Below are 19,606 nucleotides of genomic sequence, written 5' to 3' on the forward strand. Positions count from 1 at the left end.
CTGCATCTGCTCCTGATTATGAGAGCCACATAGACACACACCAAGTTATGTGTTACTCAAATACTTCTGGACACCCAAAACAAGAGACAGGGTAATAAGCCAATGCCGAATTCTTGCTATGGTTTTAAAACATAAATAAAAGCTGTTAGTGAAATATACCTTCCATATTGTCCCTTTCATTGGCATACAGGCCCACAAACTCATGTCACTATGTAATTGTGCTTTGTGTACACACGCTACTGTGTTAGAACAAGGAACCTTTCAAGAACATTTTTAAAAAGGCCTGTCTTTAACTCCCAAACTTACATGATTAACTCACTGGTAAGCTGTGAATCCCTTTGAGTGTTGGAAGACAGGGAGATATCTCTACATCTTTAGTCTTGCCTCAGTTAGGTTATTAATGGAGTTCTTTAGTGCTGACAAAAGACCATTATAGCCCAGCACATTAGCACCCTTTAGGGATTTCACTGCACCTGTACTGTTTTAATCTTAAAGACCCCTGCTAGTCTTTTTAATTTAATATATAGATATAAAATATTTATTATAGTCATTTTGGAAGCAGAAACATAATATTTTTGATATTTTTAAGCAACTTTATATGATAAATGACCATATGCCTGAACAAATAAAACTGCATTTACAATTCTGATAGGAAATCTCATGAAAGTTGTATACTGGCAGGCAAGCTGTTTGACCTGAATGCCAACGGAAGACCATACATAGTCCCAGGCTTCCCGTTAGTAGGCTGTGTGATCGCTACAACATCGGTATCAGATAACAACTGAGTGATGGCCAGTGCTTGCCCGCACTTACCACTTTACTTGGCCCACATACCATCGAATGACGGTGATGAACCCATCCGAATCTGGCTGCCAGAACCCAGCCACAACTCTACCTTGATGAGACCATGGGCTCTGTTTTCCGGAAACAATGTTGCATGGTGCAATGCAAAGCCGATTTCACACGTAGTTGCGTTCTAAAATGTGTCACATGACTTTTTTTAAGGCAGCACAAGCACCAGCTACAGTGTCAAGCATCACACCGAGGGGCATCATAGCAGGTAACAACAGGACGAAGCCGTCTTTTTCTATTAGTGCTTTCTTCTGCTCAGTCTTTCACAACTATCCTGTATCGCCTCCTTGAGGTGTCAGGTTTATTCTCTCCACAGGGACATATCACATGAGTTGAGTTGGCCTGGCATTGTCATTTGCGTTCATGTACTTATATAGGGTATGTTTCGGGCCTAAAGCGAGTGGCACGCCTGCCAACAGGGTGAGGGAATACTGAATATACTATCAGTGGGTGTGGTACAGCTGCATTTGTTAATAGCCAATTACATCTTTTCATTCCCTTTAAGATCTGTGCACATTGCTGCAGGGTGTGTTGCCAATTTCCATAGTCTACTGCTGCAGTGGAAGACGCGGATAACGATAAACTAATCTGATGTTTCTCACAAGAGGTGCTATTGCAAGGGGTAGGGATGTCACTGTTTTTTTCAAAAATTGAGTTAACAAATCTCATAAATAAGAAAAATTAATTCAAACTTGTTTGAATTTTCGTCCGTCAGAATTAGAACACTGCCTAAATGTTTATTACGGGTCAGTTTTAATTTCCTATTAAACCTTACATGCCAAAAAAATGTTTTGTTTTTTTCTTCGCCCACATATAATTTTATGTTCAAAAAATTCTGGACAAGGCAATACATGTTCAAGCTGATTTTAACATTTCCACCATGCAGTAAGATACTGTACATTAGACTGCTCAGTTATGATGTCATAAACTAATACATATATGAATTTGTAATGAGCATTACTTGTTTCACTCAATTGCTAATTATTTCTACATATTTGTTTTATGTTGATATTGCAATGAAAAGATTGTCCAAGTTACATTTATTGTCATACTCATCACAGACGGGTGTAAGAAAAAGAATGAAATGTAGGACCACAGTGCAGTATAAGAACAGCCATAAACAATTAAAAATATAAATAAACACAGGAATTCAAATTATAAAAAAGAAAAAAAAGACAATGAAACATAAATGCATTTTTCCTACTTCTGGGACTTATATCAAAGCCAAATTGGACAGCATATGAAGCCCCAAAATGACCAATACACCAAAGGTGGCCTGCACCATACGCCATAGATGTGGTCTGGCCAGGCGGGCGGCGAAAGGCACAAACGGCAGACTGGAATGTCTCAAAATGCGAAATTGATTGACGGACCCCCAGCAGTGGCTCCCCTCCCACTTCGGCACACGTGAGTCATGAAATTACCAAACCACTCAGGTTTATAAAAATGTATGGCGAAAATGCCATTTTGCCAGTGCGACTGCCCGCAACATGCCATTTGCTGGCCGGAAAACAGAGCCCCATGTCTCAGGTGTGATATATTAGGGTACGTTTGCTCAGGAGTAAGACCATGTCTGGCAGTCGAGGTTGCGTTCAACCCGCCTGGGCATGTCGAAGCGTCCTGAGCAAGATACCTACCCACTGCTTGGTGATGAGAGGCATCATTGTGCGCTGAAACGAATAATGCAGTCCATTTACCATTTACCATATACATTTGGGCTACGTTTTGCCCTGATAAACCTTATATGTGGCTATTTACAGTTGTGCCACGTCTGGCCTAAAATTCGAATGCTACACAAACCTCATGTGTGGTTGGTTGCATTTGGGCTGCTTGTGGCCGACAATACAGTTTCCATTACCATTACTGACCCGTAGGTGCCTAAACTCCATATTATTTGGCCCAGAATCGTCTGCTATCTGGGTACACCACAGTTTATACTGAAATCATAACTGGCTGTCTGCTGGAGAAGACACATCTGCAAACTGTTCTCTCTTGCTCCTCATCTTTTTCAGTCATTGATTTACTGTATTGTTACGACACCAACGACAGACCTGAAGGAGTATGAACGAACCGCTACGTACAGGGTTTTATAATCCAACCCAGTGCAGCACCACAGTCAACATCTGTCATTCTGCTAATGCGATGACACTGGGATGCATATTCAGCGTGTGACATCACTTATCCCCCTGCAGCTGCCGACGTCCATGTCCCGGTCCTGTGTGGGGGTCATTTCTCATGCCTTGCACTGACACCTTGGGGGGAATTCTTGGACATTTGTGGGACCCCTGGGTATCCCCCCTCCTCATCCAGTGAAAGCTAGCACAGTAATGGATGATCTAACACAGAAGAGAGCAACGAAATGGGTGCAAAACCTGGCCAATGCTGTAATGTAGAACACACAGAACTGATTAAGTCCATGGCTCGCACAAGTGGCTCATATGAATCGCCTTTTCCTATCCTCAGTTTCTTTTTGTGCCAGGTAATAAGATGAACATGAATATTATTGATGAAGCGCACTGAATTGAAAAAAGAAATACTTAAGAAGATACACTAGTCAATGCTAATGAGCTGACAAATAAGCTAATGCCATGTCCTTCCTGTTTTCCTTCTGGGAAGAGATGGATGTTTTATGGTAGGCTATATTCATGGAATACTAGAACTATAAATCATGGATTGTATTGCATAACATATTTATGTAATTAAGAACAGTGCTTACAAAACACTGCACTAATCAAACATGCAGGTGGCCTCTACGGTGGAAAGCAATGCATTTTGTATCAGTTTTTTTAATAGCACAACATTAATATCTCTATATATTCAGGAGTAGTAGGTCAGCCATTAGCGAAACTGCAGTGCATTGCTCATCTAAACTGCACTTGCAACCACTAAGCAGTTAGAATTTTCTGGTCTACCTTGAAGCAGTTGTAATAAATGTAATCCATATTTTATTCTGACAATGACAAGGTGCTCCTGCTGTAATTCTTCCCATGTTCAAGTATGACTTTGGGACTTAAAAAAAGTAAAAAAAGTTTTTAAAAAATCACTCAACCTCCTCTGTGATGTCATGTGAGCTTTGACCTCTGACTCATGCTCTCTCTGCAGTTTTGAGGTAGTTCACAAAACACTTTTTCCTCAGAAATTTTGCAGTTCCTCTGAAAAAGATTAGTCATTTCGATTTGATGCCTGACGTCAGTCTGGCAGCAAGGAAGGCCCTCAAAGCTCCCGTAGGGGCTTTGAACAAATCCTGGATACAAACATCATAGGGACTGTACACATCAATAGCAACTGAAATTTCATTGACCCAACAAAAACAAGATGTTCAATATGTTCAATATTTGAGAGACATTTAGCCAAGCATAAATGGTTGAAAATGTGTTTGATACACAAGTGTTTTTGTTATCTTCAACAGTGCTCAGAAGAACTCAAATCATAGCACAGGCTATTGAATTCTCTCCCTTTTAATCTCAATGTGCTCACTATTTTCCAGGTTCTTCAGATGAAACTCAGCATCACATCAAGTGCCTCAAATAGCATGCAACCTTATCAAGCCTTTGAACTAAACCTGATATCCCTCAACCACATTCCATAGTATCTCAGTACCAGCACCAATCGTTTTGTAATGGCTGCTAACTAAACGCCAACATGCATCTTGTGCTTATAGTCAAAATCTACTACTTGAGCATGAAGTGCTGCGATTTATTCCAGCTGAGAAAATTCCCAGTGATTCAGACTGGAATTGTGAGAACATGGTTTCCACAGTCACAGCCAGCCTGCCAGAATACAGACTCTGGACTGACCAGATGGGTTACTCCTTCCATCTTCCCTTACTTCACCTCCAATGGGGGCAAGACAAATCTTGTTTTAAGAATATGGAGCTGACCATCTGGTTAACCTATAGAGTCTGTGGTCAGAGTCAGTGCTTCCACTGCTCCTCCAGCCAGGTGTTGTTTATACATGAGTGTGACAAATATGAGACTCACACAGAGAGACAGCACTCACACATACATGCTGTACAACATAGTTTTGTGAAGAGCAGCAGTTTCCTTCTGCAGGCTTGAGTCGTGTTGGTGCAAGAGCTATAAAGGAGGAGACTGCTTCATCATGCTGCTATGTATGAGGCGGCGGGAACGGAAATTTTGATGGTGCACCCTGTGTCATGGTGCAATGAGCCTGCTTTTTTCCTTAGCACAGCCACCTTTCCACACTAATAATCAGTCACCCGAATAACTGAAGTTGGCTGCTTTCATATTTAACTGTATGCATGAGATTGAGAGGACAGCTATTCAGGATGTGGTGCAGGTAACAGAGTAAGAGAGGAAGGAACTTTGGTCATTGTGGACCTGGGGATATTAAGCTTGAATGTGAAGTTGACACAATAGACGTGTGTTTTACACATGCATAAATTGGCCTTACTTGTGCAGCGTTACAAAAGTCAGATTTTATTATTCAGTCACTTTGGAGGTGCATGCCAATACAATAATTCTATTCTAATAAAGGTGGCATGTAATTCAAATTGTGGTGGTGTGGAACTCCCACTGATAGAGTCAACAGCACGACAAACACCAACCAAACACAATATTCAAAATCAATTATTATCAATTATGTGCTTTTTTTTTGGAAAGCCTCGCATATGCAACTAGGGCACGCAGACCCCTTGGAAAACTGCAGTCTTGGTGGATGAGGGAGTGTACTCAGTCGACAGATACACGCCCTCCCTGGGTGATCTATGGTTGATTGTGAGTTGGCCCACATGATTCCCCGTCACAGTTAGAGCTGACACCGGTCGGGGTTCAGTTCCGAAGCCACGGGGGGCACCCCTGCATTGAGGACTATCACTTTTAACACAATGGACAGCCCGGGAAGCCCTTGGGAAACACATGCTTTTCAAATGCGAGTGTTTATAAAATGTGGAGCAGCTGGACTTGACCGTGCCAGCAGTAAACGCCGAAACCTTGACCACGATACTAAAGGTCAGGCATTTGAGAAGGTTGGGGGGGAAGGCCTGGGCTAAAGTTGGAATGAATCCCTTCCACAATCCTTGATCTGATCCCAGAGGGTGGCAGACCCAGCTGTCCAACAGCAAATTTTGAGAGTATTTATAGACCCCCCGAATTGTGTGGGAGAGGATAAACAAGGAAGTAAGTACCATTGTGAATGGACCCCCATCACCGGTCGACCCATTAGTTGTACCCACTTGGTTACAGTACAGCAGCAGGCCAGATCAACAGTTGAAGGGTCGTGTCCAATATTTTGGCTGGACAAGATTTAGTTGGTAGATGGTAAATTTAACAACTAAAGATCTCTCTCACAGTGAGCCATGGAATCCACTTACTGCGACTGTTTGGGGCTTCATGATACAGAGCTACAGTGAAGCTAAACTGGGAAACAAACACTGGATTGCTCCAATCAGAATAGACCCTGGTAACTGCAGTGTGATATAAAAAGGAACATGATGACATGCTAACAATATCAGTGATCTTCACTTGCATGGTAGTGTACTTGGCTGTTTCCCACAGAATATGGGGACTGGCCACATGGGAAAAGCCAAATAACTGTCAATTCAGAAGAGACCGATGGTAATTTACCGTCACAAGTCTGGTAATGGGTACAAAAAAAAACATACACGGTTAAATATACCACTTAGCACTGTAAGGGCAATAATAAAAAGGTGTAAAACATATGGAATGTTTGCAAATATGCCAGGAAGAGGAAGCATGTGCATGGCGTCTCCACGGACAGTGAGGAAGATGGTGAGGGAGGCCATTAATAGCCCAATGATCACTGTTTAAGAATTGCAGAGATTGGTTTGTTTCTTGCGGTCAACAAGTCTAAAAAAAACATTAAATTGCACCTCCATACCAACTAACTCTTTGGAAGGGTGGCACGAAAACAGCCCTTACTGAGCACAACAAACAAAACCAAGAATCTGGAGCTTGCCAAACCTCATTGGAATTATGACTGGAAGAGAGTGCTATTGTCAGATGAGACCAAAATTGAACGTTTTGGTCATACACACCATCGACATGTTTGGCGGCAAAAGACGAATGCATACAGGAGAAGCACCTCATACCTACAGTCAAATATGGCGGTGGGTCATTGATATTTTGGAGATGTTTTGCTGGCAGTGTCCCGGGGCATTATTTTAGGTCAATGGCACAATGAATTCAACAAAGTACCAGGAAATTCTGGCAGAAAATGAGGCTGTCTCTGCTAAGAAGCCAGGACTTGGTTATAGGTAGATTGTCCAGCAGGACAATGACTCCAAGCATACATCAAAATGTAAACAGAAATGCTTAAGTGAAATCAACATCCATGTTTTCCAATGGCCATCTCAGTCTCCAGACTTAAATTCCATCAAAAACCTGAAGAGGGGGGGTCCATAGTGCAAACCCGAAGTTCTACATGGAGCAATGGTCAAAAATCCCTCCACATGTGTTCTCTAAACTTATCACAAATTATAGGAAAAGACTCATGGCTGTCATCTTTGCCAGGGGTGTTTTCACAAAGCATTAAACCAGGGGTGCCAATAATTGTGGAACCTTTTTTTGGGGAAATATTTTTTTTAATTAATAAATTTAAGAATTTGGTTGTTTCCAATGAATCATTAACCAAGCACACTAGTTTACACATGTTGGAAAATAAAGCTTATGTCAATTGCTGTATTATTGTTTTTAGTTTAGAATTTATATATTCTTACTGTGTGGTGACAAAGTGTATAATTGGTCTTCTTCTTCTTATATTATTATTATTATTATTATTATTATTATAGTAGCCTTTATGCAGTTTTTTTTGCTGTGGTAAGGGGGGGTGGTTCTAATTTCACCGCTGTTGCTGTCAACACTGTCAAAACTCTCCTGATCCTTCAGCCTTCAGAAGGTCCCAAACAAAAGTGATTAAGCAGCGCTAAAACCCATTTGTGCCTAAATAAGGGAAGATGAAAGAGGGGGGGCACGACTGGAATTTGGCAGCAGGAGGACGTCTCCACGCGCAGGCCTGATGCCATGAGCCATACTCCAAGACGTTTCCTCCTTGGCCAGTCATGGCTCTGAACATTTGTGAATATTTGAAGAAAAGCAGAAGAAATTCCCACAGAATGAGCTTCACTTCAGTTCAGGGGCAGAAAAATTATATACACGTTAAGAACTGTATATCTCTGGATTTGATTGTTGACAACTGGAAACTAATCCAGAAGAAATTCAGACAATGCGGGAAGATACCATTATCTTCATATTTCACTGTGAAATACTCCTGATGTTTCTTAGAGAAGATCAAGAAGGCACCAGACTGTTTACTTTGGCATCTTCTTTGTCATTACTATATCACCACCATGACTAGTTAGTACAAAAAGAGTAATTTCTAGTTCTCCTTGAGCAGCTTTGAGGACAGCATTCATGCTAATCGTTCATTTTGTGAATACAGCCCGCACTACATCAAACAGACTTGTAACCTTTTAGGCAGGTCAGACATGAGATGGGAGAGGCCCATACTTGGCATAACTTAAATGAAACATAATTAAAGTCTTGCCTTCAGCAGTGCTGAATCATTGGTGGGAAAGACTAGATTTCAACATCAAAATTGAGTTTTAACTATTTGTCTGTGCTCCATAGTACGCTTAATTGCATAACCCATTTGTCAGCTAAGTTCATGCGATTGGATGGGGGAGCCCAGATGAGTACAGTATTAGCCTTTTAATTAAGTGGATTCTACCGTATAACAATAAGGCAAAATAATGCAGTTTTTCCTTTTAGTCAGCAGTGAGTTATAAGGCTCTTTGTAAGGTCGTTTTGCTATATAACAAATTAAACACATGCATTTGCAAACACGTTAACACTTTAGATAGTGCTCATATAAAACAGTACTATTATATAGGATTTCTCATTTTAAAAAAACCAATACTATATAAAAATCTTATAATATGGGAATATTCAGAATATGGGAGATTACGAGAGATTGATCCTAAACATATATATTATATATTTAAATTCAAATTTATATTTTCTTTTTTCAAATAATTTATATACCATTTTGCTAATGTTCATTCTTTACTCAGGTGCTTATGTGGCTAAATAAACGCACTTCCCTTTTCTCATATATCCCACTCCAGATATATAAGGTACACACAGATTGAGTATTATACAGTAGACTTTACTGCATATAGTTGTGTGGTTCTATTAATATCAAATATAAATATTACTTATGCTGACATGTGCAACAGAAGCAAGCAGAGTATAACTTTTCAGGTTATGTTACAACTTGTAGTGTCCTCTTCAAGACATAAATACAGTGGTCTGAGACAGGCAGGAAATTTGGCATCCCAGAGCATGTGCTTTTACTGATCTCTCCTGTGCTCCAAACAAAGGAGTAAATCACCTCATGACAATTTACTGAATTCTTCAGAATACCACACTGGTTGCTCTCACTTCACTTAAAATCACAATCACACCTGGTAGTCCAAATAGAAAAGCACACAACTTCTACATCCAAAAAGTGGACAAGTAAAAAAAAAATCTAACACTATTAGTATAGTACCTTTTTATTGGCATGACTTCACAGGACAGAGTGAATAATCACTTATTGTAACTGTTATCATCCTAATGTTGTAGCTTGTACTTCCCCCTAGTTTGACTTAGCATTAGTTAGGTCTGAATAATGTTCACTGCGTGAACTGAACTGTGTTCTTGGCTATGAATAACTGTACAAAATGAGTATTGTACCATATCGAACCTGTGTTTTGTAGTTCCAATGACCTTGATATGCTCTTTTGTATGTCGCTTTGGATATAAGCATCTGCTAAATAAATGTAATGGCAGAGGGTTGTTTGCTTTCCTACCAATTAATCCCATAACATTTTAACTTTATCTTTCCTTGATTGGTTGCCTCAGTACTCTGCTCACCACTGACTCCTATTGCTTGCTATTTTGAGGTAAAATAAAAAACTATTAAGGGACCACACCTTAGAATTGTCTGCTGCTCTTACATTTCTGTGTATGTCAGAAAACCTGCACCCTACTCAGCTTCTTTGGGTGGTTTGACATAATTAAATATCACCTTTAAAGGGTACCCTGAGGAGTGGAGACAGGTCAAGTTCAGGTTGATATATAAATAGCAGATACAGATTATGTCTGACTGAGACATGGTCAATCCTATATAGTGCATGGTAAGTCACCAGGTCAGGCCTTTATGTGAAATGTGATGTTTTTAGGGCTTACAGGGTGCTTGTCTAGCAAAACAACTCACTAGTGCAACAAGCACCATGGCTAGGAATCAAATCCAGATTGTACCATTACATTACAGAGCGACACAACTTTTTACATAGCATGTACATTGTATCCAATTACAGCTGGATATACACTGAGGCAATGCAGGTTAAGTACCTAGCTCAAGGGTACAAAGGCAGTATCCTACCAGGGAATCGAACCTGTGACCTTTAGGTTACAAGACCAAATCCTTGCCTATTATAGTACACTATGCAGAACCAGTGCTGACCGTGGTCACAAGCCCTGCAGGGTACATAATTAGCCATAGTGTCGCAAGTTTTCATCCAGCAGTGTATGCCCTGATTCATTGGGCAAGAGCAAGGCCTTTAATCAATCTGTGCTGTCCTGAAATGAAGTATGACACTGCTGCAAGCCTGAACAATTTTTTGTTGCCTCAATCCTGTATCACACAACATAAATCTTGGTGAATATTTAAAGCAGATTTTTTGACACTGTGAAATTGTTCTTGGCAATGCAGGATAAAAAAACATGACACATTCAAGCTGCTGACATTTCTCACATTCTCTCCCGCAAAAAGAAAAAGTTTTCTGTCCAAACAGACTGTCTACTCCAAGAGAAGTCCAGGCCTGCCAGCCAACTGCTTCTTTTCACACAGCAGCCGCAAGCCGCACATGTGCAGAGCAGGGGCAGAGGAGACCCATTCATACGTGTATGCAGAGAGCAAGCCACGGGCACCTGATCGGTCAGCAGGACTCGCTTGAACAATGAACAGTGCTATCCCGACTGACTGTATCCCTGAGCGAATCAAACCCAATAATGCACTACCCCTGTGGGACTGCCAGCCACAGTCGGCACTAGCATGAGTTGGATTTGATTCGATACCGTGGTACTTTCTCATGCTTACCAAGTGAGCTACCCAGCAGCCTCTAAAAGAGTTTTTTTTTTATCTAAACATGTAATGCACACATAATACAGATTTTTCAGCTGCTTTTGTCAATGTAACCTCATGTTTCTGCCACACTTCTTAAATATCTGATAGGTACTACAATTGATATGAAAAAAGGTCAAACTGACCAATTGTCATGGGAAAATGAGGCTTAGAAAGGTAGGTTTAGATCAGTAGGTCGCTGATGACAGCCCTACCCATTTTGGAGTTCATGAAGCTTCACTCTGTCATCACTGCTGAGATTACTTTGATTTGTCGTTTTAGTCCAATGGGTACTGCAAATTGCTCTGGGCTTGGGGGGGCCAAGAAGGCTGACAGTACAATGACAGCACCATACTCAATAATTTTGTCCTAAATTACAGTTTCAAAGTGTGGTCCATTATTATTTATTTTTTTCCAAGGAAGGTTTGTTTACAAATGTTTGGTGTACTTCCATACATTTTTTTTTACCGATCCAAACTATCTTTCTATCACAAGAGACTGTCATCTTAAATACTGATGTAAACCAGGGTGTTCACATTGGCCAAGTACCTGCATATTAAGTAGGCAGTACAGGATGCAGTTGTTGGATGAAGGTGGCAAACACTAATCATATGTGGCTCCTCAGTCAGACGGTGCTCATTTTATGGGGTTTTGTGATTTAAAGTTTTGAAACTCTTAAAATAAGCTAAAAACACAAATGAAACCTCCCATAAATACCTTATGTTCTGGTATTTAACAGACAATTTTATCCAGAATGACTTTTTTTTATTTTATTAATACAATAAACAGTACCACAATAGCCCGTGTCAGATGAATGACTACTGTATACAGGTAGTTTGTGTTCTCTGTAACATTGTGAAATTTTAACATTATTTAGGTGGAGGCTTCAAATAAGCCCACTGGGTTTTCTGCCTCTCCCTGCACTGTATATTATTTGCTTTCTTTGTCATTTTTACGTATTTTTAAAATTGCGCAAAAATAAAACCTAAATAAACTGAACTGTAAACTTGGGTGCCAGTCAACACAATTTGCTATGTTGTGAATTTTCCCAATTCCAAACCTACCTTAGGCCTGTACATGTGTCACAGCATGTGAAAAATAAATGAATAAATAACTGGGCTATGACAAGTATTTTGCAGGTCAAAGTGTTGGTTTGCTTTGAACCTAGAAATTAATCCAGCCCTTATAGACATTATAATATAAAGAGAAATTAAGGAAATCCTATAAATCAATTTGGATGGCTACAGTACAATAGTACAGAATTAGTTTTTAAACAAGACCAGGTCAAAACCTAGTGTATGGCTGGACCTAACACACGTGATCCGGCCAACCAATGGTGTAACTTCATAACTTGGCCAACCAATGGTGTAACTTCATCACTCAGTCACTCACTCAGTCACAGACATTCACATTTGTAGGGCTGGCCCCGTGGTTGCGGTCCAGCCAAAAATATGTATATGGAAATATAAATCATATCATACCGCACTGCCAGCCCTGGTGGCCAAATAGTGGAAACCAATCCAAAACGATGACATCACTAGCCAGATATACTTCTCCAGCACCCTATGCTCACATGTTTTCCTGTTGAGAAATGGCAGTGAGGTCACTTTCTCCAGAGAGTGAGACAGCACTTTTCCTAGATTATTATAGCTGAGTCTTACTGCTGAGATATGTCCAGACAATCTGGTGCTAAGTTTCGTAAAACATTTATCATTAGAATTTCCTGTATGTAGGAGAGGAGAATAATTCCATTCCAGGACAACATTTCCAAAAAGACTAAATGTACAGTATGTAATGCATTATTAAAAGTAAAGCTACTGATCAGGCACTTAAAGGAATTTAAGTGTCCTGCAAGAAATTAAGGTTTATCTTGACAGGCATGATATGTTGCCTGAAGGCAGTATCTGGATGGTGGGTTGTGCTGTTCTTAGGGAGGACTGGGTTCAGTTGCAGTTGTGGTAATGAACATTCTTGTTTGCTTGCGATGCAAGAAATACAGAACCTGCTGTTTTCTGGGGAAAGACTGGAAGTGGGGACAGACAAGAGATTTGAGTTTTCATCTCACAAGAGCCGTTTGGGTGACAGAAGGGATTCCACATGTCAGTCGCAGCTGTTGCTGAAGTGATTACAAAGCAGAAACTGTATCGTACAGCTACCAGGAGAGTGCTAACTTTACCAGCTCCGCCAAAAAAGTGGGCCAGCCCCGGGCTTAGGTTTCAGGCTTGCCCTGATCTCTGATGGGCCCTGTGTCTCGCTCCACTAAATTCTAGGCAGAGTGATAATTGGCTCAAAAAGTGATGTGTAACAGGCCTAGGTTTAAGTGAGCATCGCACAAAGACCACAGAGGGATTTGTAGTGGAAAAACCCCATGAAACATGTACAAACACGTAACACACACACAAAAATGGGTGTTCTCTATGGCCTTTGTACTGTAAGGAGTCTACTCGTAGCCATTTCACACTCACATTCTTTATTCATTATTCTTTATGTTAGCATAACACTGTTGCATTGCCCTGCATCCACACATCGAGGGATTCGGTTTATTGGTCACTTAAGTGTACTAGGCTGAGGGAAGGACAAGATAGCTCGTTACATATCTCCATCTCAGTAGCCAGATGGCTACCTATCGATCTCTCTATCTCTCTCACTAGCTAGCTAGCTAGCTAGCAATCTCAATATATCTCGCACTAGCTAACTACCTAGCGATTTCTCTATATACCCCTCTCACAAGTTAGCTATCTAGCTAGCGATAGCGCTATCTCTCAAAAATTAGCGTTATCCGTAGCCGCTTCTCCATTGCAGTAAGTGAAGCCAGGGCGGAACTATATTCACAAAATTGTTTCATATCATTTGGAGAAATAGGAAGCCTGAAACTCTGATTGGCTGTTGATGATAAACCGTGGGCAACATTGTTTGTACAACTTTTGTCGCTTTGTTGCCAGTTGCTCAGGTTGCTGGCTGTCGCTCAGCTTTACAGAGAATGAATGGACTTCTGGCAACTGGTCGACCCAATTGCTCGCTGTGTGAACTTGGTGTTAGTTTGAACTGTGGGTTAGTTTGAACACATTCACAGACACTCAATGACACACACACACATGCACACACTCTGTCCCTGTTTCAAATAAACTAAATAAATAAGTTAAAATTATTGATGACATTTTAAGTAGCAAATGGAAAAGGAGCAATTATAATTGTAGCTAGTGAATGAGTAAGACTAACAGTAAGATTAGTAGTACTGTACTAATAGTATAAAAAGACATAAACCTGCATTAAGTGTATAAGCAACACATAACCTAATTGTTTATTTGTCCCTGGGTGAGTCTCTTATTATTGAGATAATTAATAAAATGAAAACTAAATAAACTAATGAAAATGTCTCTGTTTACTAAATGTTTTGTTGACATGGAAACACTTGTGTTTTCAAGACATTAGGACACAAGGTTGACACATCCTGTGCTGTCAGATTACTGTGCTGAAATAAGGGTGTGACCTCACCTCTTATCATTGGCCCGCTGGTGAAGTAATGACAGAGGATGACTGAAGCTAGAGGCACAAAGAACAGCGGAGGCGAGATGGAAGCAGGTATTAAACAAGAATCACACTCAGTTATGGCAGCACCGGAGATAGGTCTAGAATAAAATAGTGTTAGTGCAGTATAGTAGGTAGTGCAAACCTACTATACTAATAACACTACCCAGTAGTATGGTGAGTTATTTTTATTGTATAAACTTAATCTAGTATTACTGTATAAACTTAATCTCAGTAACACATTACAACCTAAATTGGTAGTTATTTCCTAATAACGGCTACTTTATTTTGGAAATGAACAAAATTATATTAAAATAAAGATAATTTTACGATAACATACAAACGTTTTTGATCACTTCAAAGCGCAGGCTTTTCACTCCCTTTCTTTAATAAAAAATATGGAGTTTTGAAGCATATTCTAAGCAAACAATTGACAGTATTCTGTCCTCCTCCTTCAGGTTCCTTGGTCATTTAGCCAACAACCCAAAACAAAAGACAAATTTTAACACGTACAGTAATAGCTTTAAAAATCTCATTGAGTAACAGGTTTGGCCATTTTGTGCCCTGTTAAGCCACAGAGTTTGCCTTTGTGTCCAAGAAACCATGAGACCATATTATTTTTATTGACTCATGAAAAAGTCTAGGCTAAGAATAGCATGGGACAAAAACATGGGAAAATAAAGCAATGTGGGGCCCCCATATCTCTGGCTCTGGCCGTAGACTGTGATCGCACCAGCGGGAGGCCCTATGCAGACCGCTGTGAACCTACAAACAGGGGTGGTGTTCCAGACCTTTTGTGCTTCCTAATGTAGACAGATTTTCCACTTGGTCATGTGGAAAGTGTGTTTCATGATTTTACAGTAAACAGAGACACACACGGTAACAGACATTAATTGCAGCTTGACCTCAATATCAATACAGTTTACACCTGTCCACTATTTTGAAATGATATATGCAAGTTCTGTCAGCCACATGTTGTTCTGAATGAACTAAAAGAGACAATATACTTATGAAATCATACTTAAACCAAGCTTAACTTTGATGTCGCAATGGAGGATGTGGAGACAATGAAAGAAAAAGGAACGACACTTTTACATAATTAATGAGAATTTACGTTTGATACTGCAGTCCCACCCTACAGCACCACCCCCACCCCACCAGAAAAAAGACCTGACATGACTTTAACAAGATCCAGGTACTGAATTTCACAATAAGTCAGGCCCCCCTAAAAATCTCTATAGAAGAACACTCCTAATGTAAACCAAAGAATATGGATAAGCCAGTTTCCGTCCAAAGCTCTTAATGTCATAAGAACATGATTTGTCTGGATTAAATTGTCACGTTCCCTTTCACTTTTCTTTTCCCTGTTCTCTGTTACTCTGCCTCGTAACAAATCCAAGAGGTCAAGCAAAAACCTTCTTCTTGGCAAAGGAAATATCAACTCATCCCTTTTTTTCTAAAGTACCATAAAATGTGAGTTTTTGCCAGAACACCAGTGGAGCGCATGGACCTTCATTGAAGTGTTCAATTCCTATCTGGCTGCCTAATATGAAGGGACTGTTTATACTCAAACTTGCAGTCACTTCTAGCAGGGAAATGAATCAACGCAAGAGGAAAAACACGTAACAGGCGTCTGTTTCTCTATGTGGGAGTAACATCGCGCTCCGGAAACCATTGTCGCTCTTTGCATAGCCGTGGCCTGTTAAAACAACGCGCTGCTGATTCTTAAGCCGACGCTGTCTGTTCTTCCGCAGTAAGTAACAGATGGCAAACTTCACTCTTGTCATACATTCAATACCATGCTTATAAAATATGCCATTGAACTTTTGGCGCCTCCTGTCTTGAGAGTGGAAAAACTCTCAAGAGTCCAGTATGTTAGAAGTTGATGGCAGCCAACTTATGACTGTCCCTGCTGAAAGGAATGACTCTGGGAACAGGTCCCCGCTTACCTGCTCAGGCTGATGCCAGGGCAGTAGAGCAGGCAATCCCACAGTCTTCACAGTCCTCCAGCAGGAAAGGGGGGAGTTGTCTCACCTCAGCCTCCTGTTCCCCAAAAGTACCATTGCCGGATGGGGCGGAGCGGAGAGTCCTGTTCTGGTCGTTTACTTCTGGCCCACAAGGTCACAGCAGAAACGCAGGACAGCAGAGAGTGACAAAAAACACTCTCGCTCCTCTCAGTGAACCAACAGAGATGCACACACACTGAGAGGAATGAGTGGGAATGAGAGAGAAAGAAACAGAAAGAGAGGCCAATGGGGAGGAGGCGGAGGAGGTCAAGCAGTTCTGTCCCCACCGAATCCCTCTCTCGACCGAGTCCTCCTCAGTAAAGAGCACGGCGAGGGGGAGAGGGTTTGGCTTCGTCTGTCAGTCGGTCCTGATTGCTCCCAGGCGCCTGTCTTGTTCCTGGGGCTCTGAGTGTGGAACACGGGGCTGAGCAACACTGTGCTATATTTATCATCATGGCTCACTCGCAGCCATTCCCACAGAAGGGGGTGGGAGGCTGAAGCAGGATTTACTCCTGTTGCTCCGACCAAAACCCAACCAGGGGAAGGTACACAATCAACAAGTAGTCACTGTGGCCGGGCTATCTTACCCCAGCAGTCTGCTAATGAACAACACTCACGTTTCCCCCGTGAAGAAACTTTTCACAATAAGATAAAGTATTCCAGCACACTCTTAATGTAAAACAATAACTTTAACTGTATTATTTTTAAAAGTTAAGATACAAAAAACATTGACCACAGCACACTTTGAATTTACAATATTAATTTTCGCCGTCTATAGAAATCTTATCCAGAGATGAAGAAGGAGACAGTGTTCCAAAAGCTATAGTCAGTTATAAATCAGAATAATTTTAATTTAGCCACCAAACAAAGACAGTTCACTCATTAAGGAATCCTACAGTATGTTTGTTTTCACATTTGTGAATTCGTTTACATAAAGAAAAAAGAAACAGAATTGTTATAGAGGAAACTGAAACCAGTTCTTTGAGCTTTGCTGCTGTAGTGCTGCAGACATGTAACCTTTTAAAATACTGCTCTGTTGACGTGAGTGTGTGTAATGGCTAAGGCATTCTAAGCACCCTTATGTGTTCACCACTTTTTTCTTTCTCTTTCCAATAGTCAGAATGTGAATTATTTACATGCTAGCATTTACAACAACAAAAAACAACTACAATAATAAAAGAAGAAAGATGAATAATTCATAAAATGTATCTATTTATTCACAATCTGGCACGGAAGAATAGAGAGATAATGAACAGAGCGTGAACATGCAAACAGGGGACAGGTGAATGAAATGACTGATTAACCAGTGTGTGAGAATGCGGCCAGAACAGGTGAGAGTGATCAGCTGAGGCGAGAGAGAGAGAGTGTTAGAGGAAAAACCACGCCCACACAAAAACCGAAACAAAGATCGTGCAGGACAAAAACAGATAGTTAACTAAAAGGTGACGAGAAACAGAAACATCAGTTACAAGTCACACCAGGAATGTGTTCTTCCAGACAGGTGTGAGGTTATTTCATTGTTTGATTTCTCTCTCCTAGTTGATATAAAAATGACAGCTGTCCCAAATGCAGTGTAAGAGAAAGAGAAATTTGTTCCAAACCAAGTTCATAAAATTCCCCTTATGTTATTCTGATTTCATATCATAATCCATGACCTAACAGAAAACATGGAGGTGCTCATGGTGGATGTAAGTGTTTGCTGTTTTAAAGATGGAGTAACACTCACAGACTGCAGAAAATATATGAACCAAGTCACTGTGACATCACCCATTGACTCTCCATTGGCTTGGTGAAAATGTTTTGTAGCCTGGGAAGTACAGTTTGTGGGCACCACCATGATGTACAAATTGGAGCCAGAGACTGTGAAGTTAACCTCAAATACACAAGGCGGTACACAATTCAAGTAAAGACAAGTTTGATTAATCTTTACGGGTGATCGATATTCAAAGTCCTCTTAGCGACTAATGTGTCCAAATGCGCTAATAGTGGGCGACTTCCAACATATTTTCTGGCGCAGAAAAAATGTGAAAGTACTGAATAAAAATAGTCTCTGAAGGATAACAAAGACATTTTCTTCTACATAACTAGGTACAGGCAGAGCCATAGAGAGAGTTGCGTCAATGGCATACCCGGAACTAAGAATGGTCACGTGATTCATGAAGGTTCAAATAGTTCCTTGGTTAATTTGAAATACAATTCTACATTGGAAAATATTGGAAAAATCCAGATATATGCAGCTAGTTAGCAATATTTCTAATTAACAATGTATGTATATAAAAAAAATGAAATATATATTGTCCACTTTGTTCTAATTATGAAATACTCAACAACGTTTTTTTGTTTTTAAACATAATATTAGCCCAACTCTTAGCTAGCTAAGTTGTATTATGTCACTCAACTTAATGTTTAAGTTGAGTGACATAATACAAGCAGGTTGACAGAATACAAGCAGGTCCCAATCTATTATACTTACAGTTCAGGCCAAAAGTTTACATACACCTGGCTAAAGATATTCAACTCCGCACATTTCAGGTTACCATACATTACCATACATTTCTTTTAGTAAGTCAATTAAGGCATTTACTTTGTTCACATCAGAGGTAATTTTAAAGCAATATAAAGCAAGATATGGCTTAAACTAGATGCAGTGCCAACTATATTCATGCATCGGCACAAACAAACAAAAAGGAAGGCCCCTGCACAACCACTACCTGTGCTGCCACCAACAAATACCCATATGGGCCTAGACCACAGCTACTCCGAAGTTGAAGTACCACCAGGTATCTATGTCCACAAAAAGTGTTTCTTACATTATGTTTCAGAGAATTCAGACATTGTAGGAGAAAGGGATGAGGTAGTTGAGATAGAGTGTGAGGAGGAAAGGGAGGTGACAAAGTTGCAGGTGAAACTACAAAATGCAAAAATGGCACTAAAAAGAGTAAGGCCCGGATCAGACAGGACGCGTTTTAGCAGCTGGGGGTGGCTTTTTGTAATTGTTGGTAATGAAAGTGAAACTTTTTGCTCGCTGCTTTTGCGTTGCTGTGCGCCTTGATTTTATCCGCTCTGTGTGCCTC

At 40.4% G+C, this 19,606-nt stretch overlaps 1 protein-coding gene across 3 annotated transcripts in view; it reads right to left on the reverse strand.

Moving 5' to 3' along the window:
* The window catches only part of LOC135254075 (filamin-A-interacting protein 1-like), a 44,125-nt gene extending 27,171 nt beyond the window's left edge, over nucleotides 1-16,954 (reverse strand). For 2 of the 3 annotated variants that reach the window (XM_064334044.1, XM_064334029.1), the window contains exons 1-2: nucleotides 16,476-16,954; nucleotides 14,494-14,541 (exon numbers count right to left, since the gene is read on the reverse strand). In XM_064334044.1, coding sequence (XP_064190114.1) covers nucleotides 14,494-14,503 — 10 coding nt within the window. In that variant the 5' untranslated portion in view covers nucleotides 14,504-14,541; nucleotides 16,476-16,954. The remainder of the gene's footprint in view (nucleotides 1-14,493; nucleotides 14,542-16,475) is intronic. The other variant, XM_064334036.1, reaches the window with a different exon arrangement.
* Between the last annotated feature and the right edge of the window lie 2,652 nt (nucleotides 16,955-19,606).

This window comes from Anguilla rostrata, chromosome 1 (genome assembly GCF_018555375.3).
Source record: "Anguilla rostrata isolate EN2019 chromosome 1, ASM1855537v3, whole genome shotgun sequence".
NCBI lineage: Eukaryota > Metazoa > Chordata > Actinopteri > Anguilliformes > Anguillidae > Anguilla > Anguilla rostrata.